This window comes from Acomys minous (genome assembly GCF_964271855.1).
Source record: "Acomys minous genome assembly, chromosome: 3".
NCBI lineage: Eukaryota > Metazoa > Chordata > Mammalia > Rodentia > Muridae > Acomys > Acomys minous.
The window spans coordinates 68,932,091-68,948,064 of NC_140485.1; the positions used below are offsets into that span (position 1 = coordinate 68,932,091).

General features: G+C 44.9%; 1 protein-coding gene across 7 annotated transcripts in view; it reads right to left on the reverse strand.

Moving 5' to 3' along the window:
* Positions 1-225: 225 nt before the first annotated feature.
* Positions 226-15,974, reverse strand: part of NCOA3 (nuclear receptor coactivator 3) — an 85,366-nt gene continuing 69,617 nt past the window's right edge. For 5 of the 7 annotated variants that reach the window (XM_084775040.1, XM_084775039.1, XM_084775035.1 and 2 more), the window contains 8 exons: positions 15,124-15,250; positions 13,796-13,967; positions 5,891-6,184; positions 3,862-3,948; positions 2,741-2,966; positions 1,907-2,081; positions 1,292-1,433; positions 226-1,030 (listed from right to left, as the gene is read on the reverse strand). In XM_084775040.1, coding sequence (XP_084631166.1) covers positions 1,019-1,030; positions 1,292-1,433; positions 1,907-2,081; positions 2,741-2,966; positions 3,862-3,948; positions 5,891-6,184; positions 13,796-13,967; positions 15,124-15,250 — 1,235 coding nt within the window. In that variant the 3' untranslated portion in view covers positions 226-1,018. The remainder of the gene's footprint in view (positions 1,031-1,291; positions 1,434-1,906; positions 2,082-2,740; positions 2,967-3,861; positions 3,949-5,890; positions 6,185-13,795; positions 13,968-15,123; positions 15,251-15,974) is intronic. The other 2 variants (XM_084775038.1, XM_084775041.1) reach the window with 1 other exon arrangement.

A 15,974-nucleotide genomic window follows, 5' to 3' on the forward strand; every position in this document is an offset into this window, starting at 1 on the left:
CTCCTAGGCTGTGCATCCCAGGTGGCCCTTTGCCTGTGGCCTCACTGCATGGAGCTTACAGATAGATATTGACAATGTTAAATATTTAGCTTCACAAACTTTGTAAAAATGAGCTGCTGTGACCTACAAAAAAAAGGTATGTACATATTTTCACATAATACAATATCTTAAAAGATCATATTTACAAAAAAGAAGTCTATTCACAGAGACACTGCGAGCTTCTGGTTCAGAGTGCAGTACCTGGCCGTGGGTTTCACAAGTTTATTTCAAAGCATTATTGCTCTACCATATAGGCAAAGGGTGACGCCAGTACTTGAAAGGAACACACAAACAGAAAACAGCCATGTTCTTGTCCTAACAGGTTAGTGCAGACAGAAGCCGGGAATGTGGCTCACCATTCCTCACGCCCTCAAGAATATTGCATTTCTCCGTGACTTCTTAAGTAAAGTGCACTTGGCTGCACATTAGCGTGGGAAAATTAAATATTGTCATCTCATTTTCCCTTCTGCAAAGCCATTTAACATCAGTGACAAATCCTTGAGAATTACAGGGTGTGGGGACCTCATCAAGAGGGAATCTAAGACAAAAGACTCTGGGGACTACACTTGTAAAGGACAGGGGTGCAGAAACACTGATTCCACTGGACAGAGAGTGACATTGAACTATTTGCTGACAAAACACTTGAAGGCAGACTCTGCTCCTCGTCCAGTGCTGCGAGACAGAAACCCTAGCCACCTAGATTTATGTGAAGACTTTGGCTGGCGAGGCAGAGGAAGTGACACAGGAGAGTGGTCTGTCTCCAGAATCACATCCCCATGAGGCAGAACACCATGCCACACAGAGGCAGGGCATCAGGTAGACAGTGCGCTTCAGCTTGAGACCCAGTTCTGCTCAAATGACAGCACTTGGAACATCCGGTGGTCAAGCTGGATGCCTAGACAATGACTCGTTACCTCCCGGTGATCATGTGCAGTGCCATTTGTACAGTGAATTCCTCATTGGCCCCACTGGGGAGATGTCAGCAGTATTTCTGTTAAAAAGAACACACAGTCAGCACAGCAGAAAGCCATCTGTACACTCTGCCACACACCGCTGGCTGAGAGGCTCAGACTCTTTAGAATCTACTTAAACACAAACATGCAACATCTTAGGGCCTTCAAACCAAAATGCTTTTCAAAACGCGGTATTTTATATCCAAGTCAAAATCTACAGACCACCTTGACTGTTAGGGTTCTGGGTCTAAACAAAGAAGGAAAAAAACTTGGGGAGAGGTAAGATTAGATGCCTGTACCTGATCAGGACCCATGGGCATGCCAGACATGGGCATGGGGGTCATGTTCATCTGTCCCAAGTGACCACCACTGCTGTTCATGTGCACCATGTTGTATGCTGCAGGGTTTCCCTGTGGGGCAAACTGCTGCTGGGGAAAGGAGCTGCAAAGAAAGGGTAAATTGTTGCTTCCAAATCAGTTCAGACTACAGGGCACAGAGACTCAAAATCAAATGTCCCTCTACCTAAGCAGAAAACAGAGAAAAACAACTTTTCTATTTTTTGTTTTGTTCTTATTGTAGTGAGACAAGGTCTCTCTATGTACCTCTGGCTGTCCTAGAACTCCCTATGTAAATCAGGCTAACCTCGAACTCACAGAGATTCTCCTGTCTCTGCCTCTCAAGTGCTGGGACTAAAGGAATACACCAACACACCCTAGGAAAAACAGCCTGCCTGCCTTCTATTTTTTCACAGCTGTCAGGTCAGGTCAGTATGCTTACAGATACAGGCGTGATACAAAGCAACCTCAAAACAAGCCATATGCCTCATTTCTAACTCAGAGCCAAGCCAGTAAGTGTAACTGACAAATAGGTTCATGACTCCAACACTAGGATGTAAAAACAGTCACACTCCTTACCTGTTCCTGGCCAGGTTCCCTGATGGCCATCCCTTCATTTCTGAGGACTGGTACATGGGTGCAGTCTGAGGATGCTGCACCATGGCATTCTGGGAAGGCCCCATTCTTGATGACATCATTGCACTGGGAGGACTGGATACTCGACCAAAGGCTGGATCTGGTGGTTGTCCCATTCCTTGAAGAAAAAAAAAAACCAAAATTCCATGTTCAAATGCCGCATCCTAGAGGCACCTTAGGTGGCAGCGGATGGTAAGGAAAGGACATAAAGGCCCAAGGAGCTGCTCTGGGTGCTCTTGCTTCTCACTGAGATGACAAAGTCATGGGGTATACAAGAAAAAATGCCATCTAGAGCAACTTGGAAGGCAGCTGCTCCCTGACCCCCTGTGAGAGAGAATCCTTTCCAAAGGGCAGGACTGCCTGCTGAAATGCAAGCTGCTTATTGGGCTACCCAACAAGACACCTTTACTCCAGTCACCCTAGAACCTCCCCATAGGCGGGGCAGAAGCACAGCGTGCTTAGTAAGTGCCCAAGTCACTGAAAAAAAGACTGAGAAGCCCACACCTGGGATCTGTCCCTCTGGCTATAGTGTCCAGAGACAACACGACATTCTTCGCCACTGGAACATGAACAGGCAGAGGAAAGATTATGTTTCAAATAAGGGAGGAGGTGCTGGGGCTGAAAACTTGCCCAATTCTTTCCCCATCACTGTGGCACTCTAGCTCCCTGTTGCTTTACCTGTCAGTTTTCCTGAGAAACCACATGCACAACAGACCAACCTAGTGGAGCCTGTGGCCTTAGTAACAGTATTGGGGAAAGGGATACCTGCCAGCTTACCATAATTTGTTGAATATGGGAACTGTTGTGGGGTGGCTTGTGGCATTGCTGATCCTGTCAAAACCCCATCCATGCTGGGAGAGGCGGTGACATTGGGAGGTGGGCTGAAGGCCTGGGGCTGCGGCTGTGACATCATCATCGCCATTCTCTGCTGTTGCAGGTGATGGTGGGATATCAGCTCTCGTTTTTGCTGGGCAGCCATTTGGGCATTAAAGAAAGCCTGCTGCTAGCCAAGAGACACACAATTACACTTAATTTCATGCAGTGCCCACAATACATTAGATATCAAAGAGAAAAAACACTCAGTGTCTTCTCGGTAATCAAAGGAAAATATACAAAAATGGGTCTTTTACACCTGTGCCTTCTAAGTGCATCTCAGCAAGCACATGACCTCATCCTCTAGGATCAGAAGCACTTACACATTCCCAGAAAGCTCTGGGTATCTTACAATACAGCCACTCACCACAAAGGGAACCAATCCAGGTGAGTTTCTTGATGGTTTTGTTTGTTTGTTTTTGTTTTTCGAGGCAGTGTTTCTCTGTGTGCCCTTGGCTGTCCTGGACTTACTTTGTAGACTAGGCTGGCCTCAAACTCACAGAGATCTGCCTGCCTCTGCCTCCCTAAGTTCTGGGATTACAGGAGTACACCACCGAGCCTGGCTCCTGATGGTTTAATGAAATAACCCTTCTCCCCAAACCCTCATCACTAACAAAGCAGAGAAAGAGTGAAAGAAAAAAAAATACAGGGCTGGAGAGATACTCAGAGGCTAAAAGAGCACTGGCAGCTCTTCCAGAGGACCTGGCTTCAGTTCTCAGCACCCACAGGGCAGCTCACAGCTGTAGCTCCAGTTCCCAGCACCCACAGAGCAGCTCACAGCTCTAACTCCAGTCCCAGGGGATCTCACAGCCCCTTCTGGCCTCTGTGGGCATCAAGCATGCACGTGATATACACACATATACACAGGTAACACACTCATAAAATAAGATATTAAAATTTAGGAGAAAGTGTGATAGGACCAATTCATAAAGAACTTCAGAGTCCTTCTGACTTGTTTACTAAGCATGGGCTGAGGAACAGGCAGAGGCCAGCCTGGGCAGCACCCTCCTCTGCTAGGACCTTACCTGGGGCTGCATCATGGGCCTCATCACAGCAGCACCAGTGGGGTTCTCCATCTTCATTTCAAGTGCCTGTCGGCTCTGATTCAAAAACTGAATAGAGATGGGTTAGTGAGGTCAAGTGGAGCACCACTCAGCTTTATAAACACCTACCACCACCCAGTGAGACGACCTCTCCAAGCCCACTGAGCTGGGAAGCCACATCTGAAATAAACTGACTCGTTTCCACTCTGAAGAGAGCGAGCTCAGCAGCTGAGAGCGTGCAGTGTTCCTGCAGAGAGCCGGGTTCCTTTCCCAGCACCCTCAAAGACTCCCTGTCCCCACCATGTACAGCTCTAGCAGATCCCACACCGCTGGCCTCTGCAGGCACATGCATACACAGTATGTAAAATAAAATAAACTTTTTTTTAAATGGAAAAGAAATGCTGACAAGTCCTTGCCTGATTGTAAAGCTTTGGCACAAAGAGCAACTGTGAAGCTTAAACAGCATAGTTACAGGAGCTCAATGGACTCACAATGTCAGGTTTCCCAAGGATGGTTCAGACAATCAAAGAAACAACTCTCATTTGATCAGACGATAGTGAGAACAGGCACACAGCTTCCCAAGTTCTAAACCCACTTCAGAAAGAGCCATACCCTGGCTCAGGCTCACAGCCACTGATCTACTCACGTGAGTTAGTGCCACCATAATGCAATAAGCACACTTATCAGCACTTACAGTTTGTGCAACTATAGAACAATTATGCTTTTAAAGCACCTGGGATTAAGGGAACACTGGGAAGAAACAGAAGTTCTATTTAAAATAATAATTCTTTTCAAATGTTTATTCTTATTTTAAATGGGTCTGCAGGTGTCAGTGTGTGGGTTTGTGCACATAAGCGAGACTTTCCAGGTCAGAAAGAGAGGACATGGACCCTCTGGAGCTACAGTTAGGCTGTGAGCTGCCCAACATGGGTGCCAGGAACTAAGCATATGTTCTCTGCCAAAGCAACACATGTTCGTAACTGCTGAGCTCGTCTCCAGCCCCAAAGTACTAAAAGCTTTGGAAAATATCAAGAAGTGTTACCATTAGAAACTGCTGAATCAACACATGCCTGCAATCCCAGTATGTGAGCCTGAGGCAGGAGGCCTGTCCCCTGGGCAATTAGCAAGATTCTATCTTTAAAACAAAAAGCTGAAATCAAGGTTTAGTTATTTGGTCATCATACTAAGGAAATGCCTTCCAAGGACTGTCAAGACACCTGTTTCTCCAGGGGAAATGATTTCTGATGTTTTAACCTGTTCTGTTTGAAACAGGGTCTCGCTGTGTAGTCCTGGCTGGCCTAGAGAACTCATAGAGATCCCCCTGCCTCTGCCTCCCATGTGCTAGGATTAAAGGAATAAGCAGGGAGTGACTTTAAGAATTAAACTAGGAGCCAGGCGTGGTGGGGCAGTCCTTTAATCCCAGCACTTCGGAGGCAGAGGCAGGTGGATCGCTGTGAGTTCAAGGCCAGCCTGGTCTACAACTCAAGTCCAAGACAGTCAAGGCTACACAGAGAAACCCTGTCTCAAAAAACAAACAAACAAAAAGAATTAAACTAGGTTGCCCGGCTTGCTTGGAAAGCACATTTACCCACTGAGTAGGTTGCCACTGCTAATGTTATATCACAGAACATATGTATAGAAAGATACCAAATCTTATTGTTTTTTAGGTTGATTGATTTAATATATTTGAATGCTCTATCTGCATGTACACCTGCATACCAGAAGAGGACATCAGATCCCATTATACATGGTTGTGAGCTACCATGTGGTGCTGGGAATTGAACTCGGGACCTCTGGAAGAGCAACCAGTGCTCTTAACCTCTGAGCCATCTCTCCAGCCCCAAAGATAACCAATTTGAAAACACACTCCTTAACAAGGAATGTCTCCACAAACAAGTGAAAGCAAAAGGAATTCCTTTCATTAGCAAGGAGTGGAGAGCCAGTGGCAAGAACCCTGAGGAACATAGCCTGAGAGACACTAAAAGCCTGGGCAAGTGCACTGCTGGCTTACCTGCTGGCCCTGCAGCCTCTGCTGAAGCTGCATTCTCAGCTGCTTCGGGGTATTTGTCCTTGGTCTCACGATGCTGGCTCTAGGATGCATGCCTTGGAGAGGAAAGCTGCCTTGCTGGCTTATCTGACTCATCATAGAGTTAAAAGATGGTGACTGTCCCTGGAGGTTAAAGCCTCCTTGCATTGGAGGACCCTGGGCTGGGTATGTCTGTCCATACAGTGCTGCCTTCTGATCCATCATTACTGCTGCTTCTTGGCCTTGAAAAACATCCTGTTTGGACTCCAACGCTTGTCCCTTAAACATCAAACACACATGAACAGTTAAAGTAACCAAAGCAAATGTTCCAAACCAGGTTACAAAAAAAAAAAAAACAAACAAACAAACCAATACAGTCAATACAGGTAAGCACTAAAGTCAATGCAGTGAGCAGTAAAGTCAATACAGGTGAGCACTAAAGTCAATACAGGTGAGCAGTAAAGTCAATGCAGGTGAGCAGTAAAGTCAATACAGGTGAGCACTAAAGTCAATACAGGTGAGCAGTAAAGTCAATACAGGTGAGCAGTAAAGTCAATACAGGTGAGCAGTAAAGTCAATGCAGTGAGCAGTAAAGTCAATACAGGTGAGCAGTAAAGTCAATGCAGTGAGCAGTAAAGTCAATGCAGTGAGCAGTAAAGTCAGTGCAGTGAGCACTAAAGTCAATGCAGTGAGCAGTAGTGCCTCGGAATCCAGAAGCAAATCAAGATTCCTGCCTGGAGCTGCATAGGAACAAGACATACCCTCTCTGCTGGGAGCTGGGTCTTAGCACAGACCAGACTCATATAGACACTTACATAGGCCTTTTCAGTAGCTACCATGTTTTCAATATGTGGAGAAATACTATTTGCTCAAGACCAGAGTTCTATATAGTAAGGACCACACATATCTCAAACCAAGCAGAAATAAATCAAAATCGCAGAGGACAACAAACACATTTGCTTGAGACAGGGTCTCTCTGTAACCCTGTCTGTCCTGGATCTCACTTTGTAGACCAGGCTGGCCTCAAATTCTGAGATCCATCTGCCTTTGCTTCCCAAGAGCTGGTATTAAAGACATGTGCCACCATACCCAACCTAGAACTCAACTTTTCCTGGGCTACTTTGGAACAAGTTTTTGAGGCAAAGAGCCTATCACAAATGTTCAGTACCCAACCTTGACCTTTTCCCCAAAATCTTTTCAGTTATCCTCAAAATCACACACACACACACACACACACACACGACTGAGTACGTGCATATTCAGAAGCATGAATAAATGACCCTCACACCTTCACTCTTATTCCTAGAACCAAGCTTTCTTCCCACTATTAGGACCTTTGGGAGAGCAGAGGTGCCTTTCCCCACGTGTGAGAAGGAACAGGTGCAGACACTGTCAGCTGAGAGACCAGCAGACAAAGCTGAAGTGCCTCCTAAGCATCAGACAGTACAAGGCAACCAGCCACAGATGATAAGAAAGAGCTGTGCGTGGTCACAGGCAGAGCCTCCTGAGAATGCTACATGGGAGATCATTTTGACCAAGAGTCCAATCAGCTGTCAATCTTACACTGTTCCTTCTTACAGGCAATGTAGTGCAGTAGGCTGGGAAAGTTACTCTCTGTCAGGACAAACTAGAGCAAATGAATCTGCAATGTCGTTTTCTTCTTGCCTTTTTTGGGAAATGCGGGGGGGGGGGGGGGGGGCAGGGGGCGGGGGAGCTAGAGAATTTCTTCCTACCTTCTCAGCAATAATGTATGGGGAAATCTGTTGTGTGGGTATTTACAAATGACTTTAATATACTTCTACCCTTTGACTTGACTGAAAGAAGCACCAGTAAGTCTTGTGTGGTCCTGTGTGGTTCAGAACTCAGGTGTGTACAATGGGACAACCATGACTTAAAGGGATGGGAGAAACTGTCGAGTAATTTGGTTAAAATATAATAAGTAATGATTGTAAGTAACTAGATTGACCGTTGTCAACAATTTTCAATAAAAGGAAATCAGTGTACTATTTTAGGTTTTAGTAGCAAATAACTGTTAATAGAACTGATTACATTGTGGACTATAAGGTAGCTCAACAAGTAAAGGTGCCTGCTGTCAAGCTTGATGGCCTAAGTTCAAACCCTGGATCCCACACGGGAAAACAGACTCCTGAAAGTTGTCCTCTGGGCTCCACATGTATGGCAGGACATGTGCATGAACACACACACAAAAATGGTTTTAAACTTTTTAGGGCTGGTGAAATGACTTAGTGGCAAAGACCTGTGCCAATAGTTCTGACAGCGTGAGTTCGATTTGCCAGACCCCCATGATGGAAGGATAGCCCTGACTCCCGCAGGCTGTCCTCTGCCCTCCATGTGTGCCGCGTGGCATGCATATGCAGAGACAGACACAGACAGACACACACAGAAATAAAATGTAATAACACTTCACAAGTATGTTCTTTTGATTTAAATAAATTCTCATATAAGATGAGATAATTTAGGTAATAACTGGTGAGCTACGGGAGAAAGCACTTCTCATCCCCAGAGTGCATTTCCCACCTAAAAGTTAAAGGTGGTCCCCCGTCACTATTTCTCAAGAGGTCAGCATTGGGTGACAAAAAATGAAAGCCGCGTGTTCCAAAGGAGGAAAGAAGAGTGTCTCGGGTGCACTGTGCACCTTTGCCTTCTCCTGGGCCCCCAAACCAAGAACACAGTGATCAGCCTTGTCCTGCAACTGCTCTACCACCCACGCCACTGTCCCTGCTCCCCTACTCTAGCCCTTGCTTACTTGACTGAGGGGAACGTGTACAGTTCTGTCTCAGGTTTTCCTCTTGCTATACTTCCTGCCTGGGTGCCTTAGACATGGAGAATAACTAGTTTTCAAATTATGCTTCCTACCCCAAACACCTCTGAACTCAGCTGGCTTATGCAAATGAATCCTTGACATCTTTCTTTACCTGGGTGTCCTTACCCCCTCAAACTTAGTATGCAGAAACAGAAATCAAGCATTTTTTCCTTTCGTCCTTTGTTTTCTTTTCTTTTTTTGGGGGGGGAGGGGGGTTTTGGTTTTTTGAGACAGGGTTTCTCTGTAGCCTTGACTATCCAGGACTCTCTCTGTAGTCCAGGCTGGTCTTGAACTCACAGCAATCTGCCTGCTTCTGCCTCCCAAGTGCTAGGATAAAAGGCATGTGCCACCATGCTCAGCCAGAAATCAAGCTTTTATCACTCTCCCACAAGAAAAGCAAACCCGCTTTCCTCAGATCTCCCCAGTATCCCAGTGCCTGGCTCCCCAGAACACCTTCCTTCCAGGTGTATACAAGGTGTGCCCATTCACCCAGTCTCTCCTCCCTGCTGCTCACATCTTCCCATTGTACACATTCCATTCCCAGGACCCTTGCCAAGCCTCCCGAGGACTCTCGCAGTGATAGGCATCTGTGCTTCTACTCTGTCTTGTCATTCCAACCCTGCTCACTCCAGACGCAGGCACCTTTAATAAACCATTTGTATCTTATGTTGACCACAGCACACTGACTATGCATTAACCTCTTGCCCACTCCACTAAAATGAATAAAGAATTAAGAATGTTCTGGGCTTGGTGGCGCATGCCTTTAATCCCAGCAATTGGGAGGCAAAGGCAGGTGGGTCTCTGTCAGCCTGGTCTACAGAATGAGTTCCAGGATAGCCAGAGCTGCACAGAGAAACCTTGTCTTTAAAAAAAAAAAAAAAGGTGTTCTGAGACCCAACCCAACCTAACCCTCTGGTAAGTACAGTATAAGCAAAATTTAGCTAGATATTCAAGGCTCCTTCATCCAGCTTCTGCCAGCCACTCTGTTAAGAGCCACCTGCACTCCTAGACCCTTCCTCCGTTCCTGGAGGTATTTATTTAGCATTGTCTAAATTCCCTATTGTAATCTTGTCTCCTCTCTGATCACAGACATCATACTGTAAATACCTATCATCTTGAGTATTTACATAACATTTTTGCCTTACTTTTATTATTGTTGCCTGTGTAGGGTGTGTGTGTGTGCACCCCACCGTGCATGTGTGAAGGTCGGGGACAACTTTGTGGAGTTGGTCCTCTCCTACCACTTTTATGCAGACTTTTATGTGAGGACCAAACTCATGTTGCCAGCTTGGGCCAACACAGTCGAACAGTATTCTGTGGGCTATCTGATCATCTTGTTACTTGTCATCTATGGCTATTTTCACAGATGTACTAGTCATGATTTAAATGCTTCCCAGTTAACAATTTAGCTTTTACTGTTATAAATATAAACCAGGTGTGGTGGCGCACGCCTTTTATCCCAGCACTCGGGAGGCAGAGGCAAGCCAATCTCAGTCAGATCAAAGCCAGCCTGGTCTACAAAGTGAGTCCAGGACAGCCAAGGCTGCACAGAGAAGCCCTGTCTCAAACAAACAAACAAATAAATTACTATGGGTATTAAACACAATTTTGAAGAGTTTGATGGCTCTGTTTGTTTGTTTGTTTGTTTGTTTGGGGGTGTTTTGTTTTTCACACAGGGTTTCTCTATGTGGCCCTGGATGTCCTAAAACTCACTTTGTCGGCCAGGCTGGCCTGGAACTCAGAGATCATCCTCCTCAGTGCTGGGATTAAAGGTGTGAGGAACCACACCCAGCAACATTCTTAAACTGAAAATAAAACTAAAACCAAGAAACTGAGAGAAGGAGAGACAGACAGACAGACAGACAGACAGACAGACAGACAGACAGAGGGAATGTCAAGCTGCTTGTGTTTAGGCGCATCACACTGGCACACGGCCAGCCTGGGAACATAGGGACTGAAAGGTATGGGCATGTGTGCTATGCCTTCATGAAACCAAACAGCTCAGCCTAAAGCATCATGCCAGGTGATCCTGAATACTCTTACATGCCAACAAAATTAAAGCCTCATTAGAAAACTATAAAATCACAGGTGAATGGCCAACAAACATGACAAGATAAGCATGCTTGCAAAGAAATACGGTGAGAGCTGGTAATTTCAGTAAATGTTCTTTTAAAATAGTCGCTCTGTTATTTGTGTGGTCATCTGCCTAAGGCACCCAGTACAGCAATGCTGAGAGAGGAAGAGCTGAAAATATTCATCTAGAATTCATCTACTACCACCTTCCTTCCTGAGACAAGGTCCTGATGTGATGAACCAGCCTGACTCCATCTTAAGATTAACAGCCATCTCATTACAGGTCAAAATAAATTCATTCCCATTTTCCATAAACCTTGGGTTTGACCATGTCTTGACCCACCTTCTGGAATTTGACATGTTCCACGCCCTAACTTCCACCCTGATAAGATGTTCTGCCAAATAATTTTGAAATGTGCTGCCAAGCTCCTACATAGTCAAAACCCCTTGAAAACCCCCTAGCCTTGAAGTTGTGAAGCTAATATAACCCCACCCCTCTCCTATGTTCAATGCCTATTTTCTCAAACCCCACTTTAGGGAAATAGCCCTGTCTGGAAGAAAATATAGCTGGCTAAATTTAACCAAAGAATTTAGGTAATGGTCTTTAATTTCATTTAGTGGGATTAACCTATGCTGGCTGGCCTTTAACTCCTGGAATTGTGTGATTTTTCCTGACTTAGCTTCCAGAGCAGCTAGGAGACCAGGCACACATAACCTGGGTCACTCTGGGTCTCTTAAATGGCTCACATGCTCAATACTCATCAGTTGAGTGCTAGAGTTGAACTCACAGAGATCCACCTGCCTTTGCCTCCTAGCTCTAAAATTCTGATAAATGTATCAAATGTGGTGGTGCTTGCCTTCAGTTCCAGCACTCTAGGAGTCAGAAGCTGGCAGAGCTCTATAGTCCACGGCAAGCCTGGTGTATATAGCAGCAAATTCTGGGCCTTCCAGAGTTACACAGTGAGACCCTATCTCAAAACCCAAACAACAGCAAAAACAAATTCTGAAATAAAAGATGGAAAGAACATACAAAACATCCTTAAAACCCTATTTGAGCAGTAAAGGGGGTATTGTTAATAATTTGTGGACATACATTTTTAGATTTAAACAGTATATCTATACCCCCATGAGTATTTGTGTATTTCTACAAGAGTGTCAGTTAAAGCCACTACCACTGTCAGCTATCAAAGGCCTCATTCTGTGGACTCTGCCCTGTCCCGGGCCATCCTTCAGCCTTGTGGACTCTGCAGGTGTAATCTCATGTTACAGTGGATTCAATGCCCTCTTCTGGTTTCCACAGCATACACGTGCCAACACATAAACACATATTCCTATACAACCCTTATATATGTGTGTATGTCTAGCTCCCTACCAGCAACTAAGAGGCCCACCCTAGGTTTACTGTTGGACATTGCCCCATACAACTTACACAGAAGCAACCACCCACAACATTTCAACAGTACTTGGGATGCCTGGCATGGTGACACACACCTTTAATACCAGCACTGGAACAGGCAGAGGCAAGTGAATCTGAGTTCAAGACCAACCTGGTCTACAGAGCTCTAAAATAGCCAGAGAGCTACACCGAGAAATCCTGTCTTGAAAAACAAAGTTAAAATAGTGAACGCATATTTTCATGAGATGGGTATACAAATAGGAAAGAGGAGGGCTGGAGAGAGGGCTTAGAGGTTAAGGATGCTGGCTATTCTCCCAAAGGTCCTGAGTTCAAATCCCAACAACCATATAGTGGCTCATAACTATCTGTAGTGGGATCTGATGCCCTTTTCTAGCCTGTAGGCATACATACAGGCAGAATATTGTATAAATTATAAATAAACATTTTTTAAAAATACGAAGGAGATGATAATGATCTGGCTTGTCATGGTAAATCTTGTTTAAAGCAGCACAGCCTGCCTCCTTGGCACACCTGACGGATTAGCTACGTACTGAAGCATATAAAAGTACTGAGTCATAAAAGCAAATAGCAAGCTGGGTGGTAGTGGCACACATCTTTAATCTCAGCACTTGGGAGGCAGAGGCAGGCAGAGTTTGAGGCTAGCCTGGTCTACAGAGCGAGTTCCCGGACAGCTGGGGCTACACAGAGAATCTCTGTCTAGAAAAAAAATCAAAAAAGGAAATAGCATTTGTTGGGGCTGGAGAGAGGACTCAGTTAAGAGCATTTGCTTCTCTTGAACAAAATCCAGGTTCAGTTCCAAGAATCCACATTTTAGCTCACAACCATCTTTAAATTCAGCCCCAAATGATGCAACACCCTCTTTTAACATCTGCACGCACCAAACACACACATAGTATACATATATGAATGTAAGCAAGCACTCATACACATAATAAAGTCAAATTAGTAAATCTAATATTTTTAAGAATTAGATAAACATCATTAGGGCTGAAGAAATGGCTCAGTGAAGAGAACTGGATGCTCGTCTACAGGACCACAGCTTGTTCTCAGCACCACATGGTGGCTCACAGCTGTCTCTAACTTCTGTTCCAAAGGAACCCATACCCGCTTCTGGCCTCTGTGGGTATCAGGCATGTACCACATGGTGCACAGATATAAATGCAGGCAAAATACCCATAAGCAGTGTGTGTGTGTGTATGTATATTGTTTGTTTGCTTTTTTGTTGAGACAGGGTTTCTCTATGTACCTCTGGCTGTCCTGGAACTCACTATGTAGACCAGACTGGCCTCAAACCCAGAGATTCACCTGCCTCTGCCTGCCAAGTGCTAGAATTAAATGTGTGCACCACCACCACCCAGCTAAAATAGTACCTTAAAAATAAAGTTAAACTAGAAAAAAAAAGGGGGGGGGTAAACCGTATTTTAAAAACTGTGTAGTGATTTCATTAAATCTCTTCTTTGGCTGAGGTAAAACAAGAAACACACACTTTCTCACAAGTGATACAGGTCCACATAGTCTTGTTTTCCGCTTGTGTTTGCCTTCATGATGACACAAACACACATTAACTGCAGCTCACCTGGTTCACAAGCTCAGGAATGCCCAAGGCCCTGTCAATTTCCTCCAGGCCGGTGGCATCTGTGTTGCTCAGGAGTGTGTGCAGCTGGTCCAGCAGAGCTCTCTCATCACTCTGGCCTTCTGGATTAGAAGGTGGCCCAAACAGTTCATCCAGAGAATTCCTAAGGAGAGGCCTAGAGAAAGATAGCTTTAATGCTGCTGGGCTGGGAATGATAGGGATGTTCCATGCCCAAGACCACAAAAAAGCAAAAGAAAAATTTTAGGTGTGTTCTTTTGTTAGTGTTGTTTTTTGTTTAGGCTTTTTAAGTTTTTGGAGAGTCTTCCTAAGTACATTAGCCACAAACTCACATCCTCCAATCTCTCCTACTTAATGCTAAATGCTGAAACTTACACAATGCCCATATTGACATCAAAGTAAAACTAACCACTGTAGGATGCATCTGGGGCTGGAGAGCTGGCTCAGAGGTTAAGAGCACTGGCTACTCTTCCAGAGGTTCAATTCCCAGCAGTCACATGGTGGTTCACAACCACCTATAATGTGATCTGATGCCCTCTTCTGGCATGCAGGTGTATATGCAGATAGAGCACTCATAAAATAAATAAATCAATCTTTTTTTTTTTAATGCAGAGAATTTAGCTGTTCTCTGACCTCTGCATAAACACATAATTAAAAAAAAAAAAAGATGGGACTGTAGAGACGGCTCAGTGGTTAAGGGCACTGGCAGCTCTTCCAAAGGACCGGGGTTCTATTCCGAGCACCCACATGGCAGGTCACAACTATCTGTAACTCTAAGATCTGACACCCTCACACAGACATACATACAGGAAAAGCAGTATGGCGCATAAAATAAAGACAAATAAATTATTTTTAAAAAGATGTGGGTAGGGAATGTTGCTTAGTGGTAGTTTATATAATAATAATAACAACAGAATGAACTCGCAATCTTTTTTTCCTAAAATAATAATAATAATAATAATAATAATAATAATAATAATAATAATTTAAAGATATAAGAGTTTACTCCCATCCTTACCACTGAAATGTTTATCCAGTATTCAAAGTTAATTTTCAGGGGATGGAGAAATGGCTCAGCTAACTGCACCCACATGGAGGCTCACAAATACACGTGATTCCAGTTACAGGATAGCAACGCTGTCTTCTGGCCTCCATGGACACACATGAAGTCAGTACACACACATGCATTTAAAAAATAAGTACATCTTTTTAAGTTTTTCAGAAAAACTGAGGCACAGAATCTTCAGAACTGGTCCTGCTCAGACTCTTAAATCCAACACAAACATTTCCCAAGGCACAAAGTCCAGCCCTACCTGTTTTGAGTCCCATGGGGACCTTGTTCCATAGGCACCATGCCCTCTGGCCAGGGACCTGGTTGACTAGATGGCGCTGCTTGCCCATAGGGGTTGACCCCCATTCCCATGGCAGCCTCACCGGCTCCTGGGGGAACAAATCAGAGCATAAACTTTCAAAGAAGCCAACAATTAAAATTACCATAAAATATGTAATTTTCAGCCCGGTGGTGGTGGTGGTGGTGGTGGTGGCGGCGGCGGCGGCGGCGGCGGCGGCGGCGGCGGCGGCGGCGGCGGCAGTGGCACATGCCTATAATCCCAGCACTTGAGAAATAGAGGCAGGTGGATCTCGGAGTTCCCAAAGCCAGCCTAGTCTACAGAGTGAGTTCCAAGACAGCCAAGACTACAGAGAAACCCTGTCTTGAAACTCTCCACTACCATCCCCAAAAAGCAATTTTCCCTTTTTTTTTTTTTTAAACATTATTTTTATTTCATGTGCCTTGGTGTTTGGCCTGCACATGTGTCTGTGTGAGGGTGTGAGTTACAGACAGTGGTGAGCTGCCATGTGAGCGCTAGGAATTGAACCCAGGTCCTCTGGAAGGGGCAGCCAGTGCTCTTAACCGCTTAACCCCAACCTTCCTCTTTTTTTTCAAAGTATGTATTTATTTATTATAGATACATTGCTTTGTCTGCATGTACACCTGCAGGCTAGAAGAGGCCACCAGATCTCATTATAAATGGTTGTAAGCCACCATGTGGTTGCTGGGAATTGAACTCTGGATCTTTGGAAGAACAGTCAGTGTCCTTAACCTCTGGGCCATCTCTCCAGCCCCTTTCTTCCTTAAACTGTGTGTGTGTGTGTGTGTGTGTGT